Source organism: Podarcis gaigeae, assembly GCF_964106915.1.
Source record: "Podarcis gaigeae genome assembly, chromosome: 8".
NCBI lineage: Eukaryota > Metazoa > Chordata > Lepidosauria > Squamata > Lacertidae > Podarcis > Podarcis gaigeae.
Genome location: NC_139684.1, coordinates 79,354,711 through 79,364,625, shown reverse-complemented (window position 1 = coordinate 79,364,625; position 9,915 = coordinate 79,354,711). Strand labels below are relative to the sequence as shown.

At 45.1% G+C, this 9,915-nt stretch overlaps 1 protein-coding gene across 1 annotated transcript; it reads left to right on the top strand.

Moving 5' to 3' along the window:
• The first annotated feature begins 2,595 nt into the window (after positions 1–2,595).
• Positions 2,596–6,703, top strand: LOC310851288 (adenosine receptor A1-like). The gene is made up of 2 exons (XM_083753507.1): positions 2,596–3,409; positions 4,506–6,703. The coding sequence occupies exons 1-2, from the start codon at positions 3,084–3,086 to the stop codon at positions 5,242–5,244; spliced, it is 1,065 nt and encodes a 354-aa protein (XP_083609633.1). The 5' UTR covers positions 2,596–3,083; the 3' UTR covers positions 5,245–6,703.
• Positions 6,704–9,915: the final 3,212 nt, after the last annotated feature.

Below are 9,915 nucleotides of genomic sequence, written 5' to 3'. Positions count from 1 at the left end.
TGCTTTTTAAAGCCATCAATGGCTTTAGGGGCTCTGATTTTCTTTACAAATGCCACCTCCCATGTGAACCTCCCCAGCATTTAATATATTTTGATGGGGCCTGGGTTGCTTCAGATTCTACCTTATGGGGAGACTAGATTGGCCACTACCAAGAACAGGGCCTTCTCTGTTGTAGCACCAGTGCTCTGGAACTTCATTCCACGACAGTATCACCACTGCCTCCCTGTTGGCCGACTAGATAAAAACGTATTGATTGCAGTTGGTCTTTGAAAACTGCCGTATCCCATGTTTTATGGCTATTTTGTGATGTTGTTTCTGCTTGGTTTGAATGAAGAATGGTCGTATTTTGAATCTGTAAACAACTGTGGTGTATTTTGTGAACAGGCATATTTAAATAACCTTAAATAAATAACAGTGCAATTGTACTAGTCCGTGAATTGCCCTGTTGTGTTCAATGGAACTTACTCCCTGGTAAATTTGTATTGGTCTGGATTGCATCAAACTGGGTGCTCATACTCTAAACATCATGACGGCAGTACATCATTTTAGTACTGATGGGGAGAGTTTAAAAAATCATAACTACATGGGTGTCTTTAATGGCTACAGATTTTTGTTTAAACATATATCCTTCTGGAATATTTGGGTGTTTCCTTCTGGCTTTTAAAATATTTACACCCTTCACTCCTTCTCCTTCTTTGGCCAATGTTTTAAATACAGCGCTATAGTATTTGTCATACTCCCTATCTGTCACTAGGTGTTGCTGTCATGCACCTTGCACAGCTAATAGCAGTGCAGCAGCACTTTGTGACAAAATGGGAAGATACATCTTTTGGGGAAGGAAATCCATTGTTCTTGAATTCCCTGTGCTCCTGGTTCCAAGGGATGAGGCAAACTGGAACAACAGGCCTTGTTCACTGAGAACTTATTGAGTGCAGTGAGTTAGCAAATGGGAAAGCATTTATAGCTATGTCACATTCCGTTTATTTCAATGTGCCTTGCAAACTCCCCAGCGGGGTGCTCCTGTGATTTTTAATGAGCACAAGAAAAGCTCGCAACATTAATATAAAATTAAGAACTAAGAAATGGGGAATTGGTGAGAGATGAGATTGCTTTGCTTACAAAAATAAATAAATATCTACCCCTTCCAATTTTGGCAGCGGGATTATCCTGTTTCTTCTAATGGGTCTCCTGTTTCCAAGAAGGGCAGTTAGCAATCTGTGCAGACCAGAGAACATTGACAATCTCCTAACAAGCTTGCTTGACGTACTGATGCATTTCCTTTCCCCGATGTCCTATACTTCCCCCTCTGGTGTGCCATATTTCATTCTGGGAAATGGCCAGAATGGATGAGGTTCCAATTTAGATGCGCACCTGATTTTAGTGAATAGCCATCGGGGACAGATTGAATTTGCTCATGAAGGAGGAGGGTGCTCCATTACTATTCAGGCCTCCAAGTCTGTGGCAAGTGCTAAGAACCAGATATCTGCGCACTGCAAAGTGGGGAAGTAGGAACTCGCTGGCCATTTAATGTCACCCTAAGGACAACAATGGGGTTGATGATGGAGGGGAGGTAACAGAAGCAGCAGCAACAATGGCAGGCAGGGAAAGGCCATGGGCAAGAGAAGAAGCAATGAGGTAGAGAGGTAAAGAGAAGGAAGCTGGCAGTCATATCTGGGGGAGGGAAAAGGCTGGATGGAGTTGGGCAAGGGAGCAGCAGTGAGTGAGGAGAACTGGGGCGAACAATAATAATAAATTTACTAATAATTTTTTATTTGTGTCTTGGTCAAGGCCACACACACACACACACACACACGAGAGAGAGAGAGAGAGAGAGAGAGAGAGAGAGAGAGAGTGTGAGTGCTGGTTGGGGAACGTGTTGTTGTTGTTTAGTCATTTATTCGTGTCCGACTCTTCGTGACCCCATGGACCAGAGCATGCCAGGCACTTCTGTCTTCCACTGCCTCCCGCAGTTTGGTCAGACTCATGTTTGTAGCTTCGAGAACACTGTCCAACCATCTTGTACTCTGTCGTCCCCTTCTCCTTGTGCCCTCCATCTTTCCCAACATCAAGGTCTTTTCCAGGGAGTCTTCTCTTCTCGTGAGATGGCCAAAGTATTGGAGTCTCAGCTTAAGGATCTGTCCTTCCAGTGAGCACTCAGTGCTAATTTCCTTAAGAATGGATGCGTTTGATCTTCTTGCAGTCCATGGGACTCTCAAGAGTCTCCTCCAGCACCATAATTCAAAAGCATCGATTCTTTGGCGATCAGCCTTCTTTATGGTCCAGCTCTCACTTCCATACATCACTAGTTGGGGAACGTAAACATACATAAATATGTGTGTGTGTGTGTGAATGAGCATGTGAAAAGCTAAGAGCCATCTGCGAGGACGGGAGACTCCACTCTGCATTTCCCATTGGACACATTTGAAGTGTGGATGCCTGGATTTGTGGGTATTCTGAATTCTAAAAGAGATAGCTCAGTCAATAGAGCGTGAGCCTCTGAATCTCAGGGTTGTGGGTTTGAGCCCCACATCAGGCAAAAGGATTCCTACATTGCAGGGGGTTGGACTTGATGACCCTTGTGGTCTCTTGCAACTCTACCATGCTGTGATGCTATGAGAAGCTCTGATAATTCCCATCTGTAATACATTTGTGCGTGTGTGTGGTTTGTATTGCCACTGCTTCCACACATCCCATTTCATTTAAGCTCTCGCATTGATTGCCTTACCTCAGAGACGTGCTTCCCTAATCCACGAGCATTAAATGGTCCACATAAAAAGCCATATTGTGCCTGGGCTGATCTGATCTGTTTGCTAGCAGAACGCTCAGCAAACAGAGACAGGTTCAGATTATCGATAGCAGGGCAGAGTTGGGACTGCCACATAAGGGAAGGATGTGTCATAAGACACACAGAGAACGATGTCTGAACGTGGATCCTTGATGTTCCATGTAGATCAAAGAGAAGAAACTGTCCCATACCTGGTTCCTGGTGGGAACCATTCTGCTGAAGGAGGACCTTCCTCTGCAGGGACAACAGAATTACTGTGCTGTCCGGTGAAAGGCAGTTTACAATAACAACAACCTTCATGGACATGTATTTTGGTTTCGTGGTTCTTGAGGGGGTCCTGGCGGTGGCCATTATCTCCATCAACCTGCTGGTTTGTGCCACTGTCTATCTGCACAAGGAGCTGAGATGCATCACCAACTACCTGATCGTGTGCCTGGCAGTGGCCGACCTTGGTGTGGGAGCCCTGGCCATCCCCTTCTCAATGGTACTCAGCATGGAGTATGTCCTCTGTTTCTACACGTGCCTCTTCCTCACTTGCTTCCCACTGGTCACCACCCAGTTCTCCATCCTCCTCCTGCTGGTCATTGCCATCAACGCCCACCTGAAGATCAAGCTGCCCAACAGGTAAGCCAAGGGTTCCTTCTTCAGCATCCATCCTGTGAAACTGAGTGAGTGCATGTGAGCCAACAACATCCATGCACATGACCAACTTCTTAGGGGTTCTGCAAATGCTGGTGCATCATTTATGCTAGTGGTTCCCAACCTTTTTTCTTCCATGGGCCATTTGAAAATTGCTGATGGTTCTGGTGGACCACTCAAATGATTTTTCTGCCAGTTGCAGCAATGGCAATGTATTGTGCTCGATGCTATCTGCTTTGTAATTGCATTTTTATTGCTTCTTTTATTTCTCATTTTGTATTTTACTGTGTTACCATTTGCATTGCATAGAATTCCACTTGTAACAATAAAATGCAAGAAATAAAAGAAGCAGTAAAAATACAGTTCAAAATCTATATGAATATATAATTATTTCATTTCATAAAATTTATACACGACTTGACTGTAAAAAGAAAACCCTCAAAGCAGTTTACAAAAAGATAAAAACAGTAAAATCAAGGAAGAATTACAGCCGTACTTTAAAATGACAAAAGTTAAAATACTAAAACAGGTTAAAGTTACCCTGACTTTCTAAGCATCTGGGTAAAGGTAAAGCTAAAGGGACCCCTGACCATTAGGTCCAGTCGTGGCCGACTTTGGGGTTGCGGCGCTCATCTCACTTTACTGGCCGAGGGAGCCGGCGTACAACTTCCGGGTCATGTAGCCAGCATGACTAAGCCGCTTCTGGTGAACCAGAGCAGCGCATGGAAACGCTGTTTACCTTCCCGCCGGAGCGGTACCTATTTATCTACTTGCACTTGGACGTGCTTTTGAACTGCTAGGTTGGCAGGAGCAGGGACCGCACAACAGGAGTTCACCCCGTCGTGGGGATTCGAACCGCCGACCTTCTGATCAGCAAGTCCTAGGCTCTGTGGTTTAACCCACAGTGCCACCCGCGTCCCCCAGCATCTGGGTAGCCTTGTCTAAAGAATGTTTTTAGATGATGTGATTAGAGTAGCAATGGAAGAGCTACTAATAGAGGCAACACTTGTTTGTTGACCATAGACAAATGACACCTGACTCCATAGTCACATGACACTCACAAGGGTTATTTTCTGGACAGCTACGCCATGCACGTGAAGAAGGGAGGGATGGTGATCATTGTGATCTTCTGCTGGCTGCTGTCTCTGCTGATAGGTCTCTCACCAATGATGGGCTGGAACCGCTTCCAGCACTATGTGGAGACCAGCAACAAGACGCTGCCTTTCAGCTTCCCTTCCGAGAGGACGGCCTTTGTCATCATCGCCCGCGACCTGCCTTACGGAGGCTTCCTCTCCAAGGTCTATCCACGCCAAGAGAACCTCAGCTACTCTGAGATCCACAGCGGACACCTGGGCCTCTGTTCCTTCACCTCCATTTTCAGCCCCGAGTACGTGGTCTATTTTAACTTCCTGATCTGCACCCTGCTGCCCTTGGCCGCCATGTTGGGCATCTATGCTGACCTCTTCCGGGTAGTCCGCGGCCACTTCCAGTCCCAGGCTCCTTGGCCAGGCAAGAAAAGGGAGTTGCAGATGGCCCGCACCCTCTTCCTCTTGGTGGGCGTCTTTTGCATTTGCTGGATCCCGCTGCATGTCATTTACTGTGTCCAGCTATTGTGCCCCGACTGCCAGCGCTATGAGTCACTGAACCGCCTGGCTGTGTTGCTCTCCCACCTGAATTCCTTGGCCAACCCACTAGTTTATGCCCTGAGGAAGAAAGACTTTGGGCTAGCCCTCCGATCTGTATTCCTCCACCGTGTTCTACGCTGGCCCAGGCTGAAGGCCTGCTTTTGTCCCAACCCTAAAGTCCATCCCCAGGCCTGAAGGAGGACAGAGAGCCACTCCTTCTAATAGCAGACTAAGGTGGTGAGTGCCGACAACAACAGAGCCAAAAACAGGTCCAATGAGGGCGGGTTCATGTTACCCTTTGCAAAGGTGTTCCCACCTTGGCTACAGACAAATTGGGAATGGCTTCAAGGACTTACAGCATGCCTGGATAGCTAAGTCGGTTAGAGTGTGGTGCTGATAATGCCAAGGTTGCAGGTTTGATCCCCGTATGGGACAGACAAGTACAGACAAGTACCTATTCCTACATTACAGGGGGATGGACTAGATGATTCACAGGGTCCCTTCCAACTCTACAATTCTATAACTCCAGTTGTTGTGAAGCTGGTTTGAGAAACAACGCAGCCAACAGCAGCCTTTTATAATGAAGTACAGTCCCAGTGGTCATTTCTCCTCTGGTCTATGAGTACACGATTTGACTGCGAAACACCATGGTGGATCTGCAGCAGCACAACTGGATCCCTTCATTTGCCCCAGCTGCAACAAAACATGTCACTCCTGCATCGGCCTCTACAGCCAGAGTAGGCACTGCAAACGTCAAAGAGTTTGACCTCACCCCCAAAGATGAACTCCTCCATTGTTTCCCCAAGACCGATAGATGCCAATCAACAGGATACATAGGCATTTTGGATGCAGGTTCTGCCAAGACAAGATTAAAAATCCAGCACGAACTGCAGTGAGTGCACAGTAATTGTTAGTATGTAGGCACCCTGAGTAACAGGAGGCGAGCTATTAATATGCTCAGGGGAACTCTTTTGAAGTTTTACAGAATGACTTTTTTTTTGCTAAAAGCAAACAAGCAAACCACCAACAACAATCTGGGCAAAAAACTCCAAATCCTGCCCAATGTGGACTAGACTTAATCAGTAGCCACAATATGTTGAATGCCGGGCATGGGAGAGATTTGGTTCAGTTTGCATTTATAGGCAAACCTACCTAATTTGCATTTTCTGAAACAATCTGTGCACTGAAGCAGCTGTCCTTTGAAATCTGCACTTCTCAGAGTTTGCAGTTCTCCAGCCCAGCGATGCGTACAAAAATGTATATGCCACGGTAAAGTGTGCATAAAAATGTATATTGCAAAAAACGTATTATGTAAGGGAATTGCTTTAGAAAAATGTCTTTGCTGGGCAAAATTGCATCCAGAGATGTGTGCATTAGGAGAAATTCACATTAAATTGCTGTCGATTTTCATAAATATAGAGAGCAGACTGATGTGGAAATGTGGAGAACTGACCTTAAAGAGTGGAAAAGTGAGAAACCGAAATTGCCAGATTCACCAGTCACTTGTTGAATGCCAATTGGAAAGAAAAATGGGAAAGCACCATATGCATGTATGCATGCAATGCCCTAGGTCCCAGGATTTTTTGCGGGATGTGCTTTAACTGTTCAGTGTGTATGCAGCCAGTATGCAGCCTGAGGGCATGTGGGGCAGTCCACACAGCTCTAACCACTGACCACCCTTCAGCATTTGCCCCTGAAGCGGTTGCTACACTCTGCCCCCTGGTAGGGCCAGCTCTACCCACCAACCACCATCCATAACTATGTCCCTGCCTGTCCCCTTGGTCCAATCTACACCACTGCCCAGGTGGAGAAGGCAAGGCAAGGTTGAGGCTCTTCCTCCTTCTCTGTTCCCTCGGAGAGCAGGAAAGCAGGAGGAGCAGGGCCAGAGGGCACTGGGAATTGACCGTGAGGTCCTTCCTGTGTGGCAGACCTGACAATGCCCAGCAGCGATGCTGCCTCTGAATAAGCCAGTGAAGACTTTAAAAAGAGCCTTTAATTACGGTGAAGCTGAAAGAATTTTTGTCAGGTGCAGCTTGTCAAACCAGAGTGGGAAAAGCTGATACCTGGTGAAATTTCCTCTTCTGTGTGATGTGAACATTTAAAGGCACAAGAGGAGCCCAATTCTCCTTTGTCCCTCTCCTCCCCCCCTTTGTGCGTCTCCTCTACCTTTGGGCACCATCAGCTAAGTGCAATTGAGAGAGGCCCACTTAAGACAGCAATAGGAAAATCGCTTCCACCCACAAAGCAATTATTGAAAATGAGGGAGCTGAACTGCAGAGAGCTACTGAATATTGCGGCATTAAAGCACATAATGGACATCAGGAACTGTCGATAAACCCATTATTTAAACAAAGACTGTGGCTCGGCCCTCGGTATTTTTAGAACCTTAAATTAAGCTAATGAAATTGATTCTGTTTAAAACTCGGCGCAATAAACCTCAATTTTTATCTATGGAGGTAAAATAGTCAAGAAGGAAAAGAACCATGGAAAATTTGGAAGGAGCAGGTATGAGAGAAAGCTAGTTTCAGTTATTGATTGTTGGTTCTTGTGATGCCCAGGTTGCTTCTGCAATCTCCAGTCCACGAATAATTTCGGTCCAGGGTTATCCGTGTGTGATAAAGTTCTCCTCATGAGAATTGCCACCTCTATTATTATTATTATTAATAATATTAATAGCAGCAGCAAGTCTATGTGTCTCTTGGAGCTATGACACAGGCATAAATCACATTTGTGTGGCAAGCTTCAAAAGTTAATTGCCACCTGTTGCTGCTATCAAATATAAAAAAACGGTGCCCCTTTTCCTCATGGAAATAAAGGCAGTTGATAGGGAAACTGTAGCTCAGTCCAGATTGAGCAATGTGCAATTCCTTTGCCAGGGGATAATTTAATGTGCCTTTTAAGCAATGTAACGAGACTGGAGTTGTAATGGGGTATAAAAAAACAAATGGAACTGGCCAGTCTTATTTTCTTGTGGTCTTGCCTGTATTTTGAGGGGACCTGTGCTGATCCAAAACATTTTGCTACCTGGAGTAGAGCCCAAGTGCCCTTTCCCTCTGGAAAAAGAGGTACCAGAACTCACAATGAACACTTCCCTCGTTCTCTTGGAATGGCAACCTGAGAGTTGTTGGAACTGAATTCTGACGAGTTCCAGCTTGGGGGGGGGGGGGGGAGAAGCCCTGGTGCTACACAAATCATGGAATCATGGAACTATAGAGTTGTAAGGGACCCTGAGGATCATCTAGTTCCATTTCCTGCAGTGCAGGAATACACAGCTGCCCATACACGGATCACACTTGCAATCGTGGTGTTATCAGCACCATGCCCTAACCAACTGAGCTCTCCAGGTTGAAGCATGTTGCTTCTCCCTGCTGTATGGTAGGGCTGGCCCTGGATTGGACCAGATTAAGGGGGGCATAAATTCTCTATTTAAATGTTTGTCCAGTTTAAAGAACAATAAGGGAAAACAGTGGCCTTGAAGTTGTTCATCAACTGCAGATGAAAAGAAGACTGACTAGGTAGAAGCTAGTCAGACTAGACTAGGTAAAAGTCTATGCAGATGCTCAAATTTCCTCTAGCCTCTAAGGCCTGCAATTTCAAGAATCTTCTTTAAAAATGAATGCATTAATTGAAAAGGAAAGGTCAGGAGAACCAAATCTCTTCAGAACATTTGGAGGTTATTTGAAATGTGTACAACAGACATTCCAAAAGCTTTTGTGCCTTTCGTAATTTGTAGTCTACAAGTCCAAGAAGGTGCCAGAGTAATAAATGTATTGTCACTCAAAAAAGTTGTATATGGTGATGGAGTACAGGAAGACCACAGGAAAACCAAATTAATTATTTGCATCAGTCTTCACTGCAAAGGTTGCACACACACACAAATGCTTGACTACTTTTTTCTGGAAGAATGTCTGAAGAAGTCAAATACAGATAACAAAGAGATGAAGCAGCATGGTTAATGGAGAGAGTAAAAAATAGCAACTTGCTGGGTTTGGATGACACATAGCCAAGAATCCCATAAGAGTGTCGAATCTATGCAAATTCCTTTCAGTCCTTTGGCAACACCAATTTTTAAAAAGCATCCCGAGAAGCAGAGAAACCCATTAAGCCTAACCCGCCTAAGCAAATTGGTAGATAGCACTACATGTATTAAAGCCTTAAATATTAAATATATAGGCAACGAAGTATAGCTGAATAAAAATCTGTATATTTTCTGTAACGGGAAAGCGATGCAAGAATTATTTAAGAGTACGTAAGTCACCTGGCACACGTTTTGAATGGGGTTCCAAGGCTGTTTTGGCAGTCGTAACGGTAGTTTGTATTACTGCCCTAGCAACCAGGTTAACAAAGAGGCTTGTGAGCACCTTAAAAACTTCGGCTAATATATTAATACTGTGGACATAAGATTTCAAAACACTTTTAGCTTGTTGTGGAAATACCATTATTAAAAAATTCGCCTTATTTCGTCTGTTGTTATAATTGTTTATTTATTTTAGCTTAAAATATATACAAACTTTATCCTCCCAAAAAAATCTCAACAAATTTATAGAAGTATTATTATTAATAATAATAAAAGCAATAACCTATATCACCTGCAAACCTGTTTTCTCTATAAAGCACCAATCAACGCTCAAGACAAAAGAAAAAGTGGGATTCTAACACCCCCCCCCCGCCCCCAGTTACTCACGAGGCGAACGATGGAAACCGGGCTAGACCAACTTCCGCCCTTTTTTGGGCGAAATACAAAACGCTTCCGCCGCGGAGGTGCGGTTTAGAACGCAAAGGCGGCGCCATGCTCCTCCCGCGCGCCGCCGTGATTGGGCGCCCCAAGTCTCGCGGCCCACTATTGGCTTACAGAACCTCGCGACG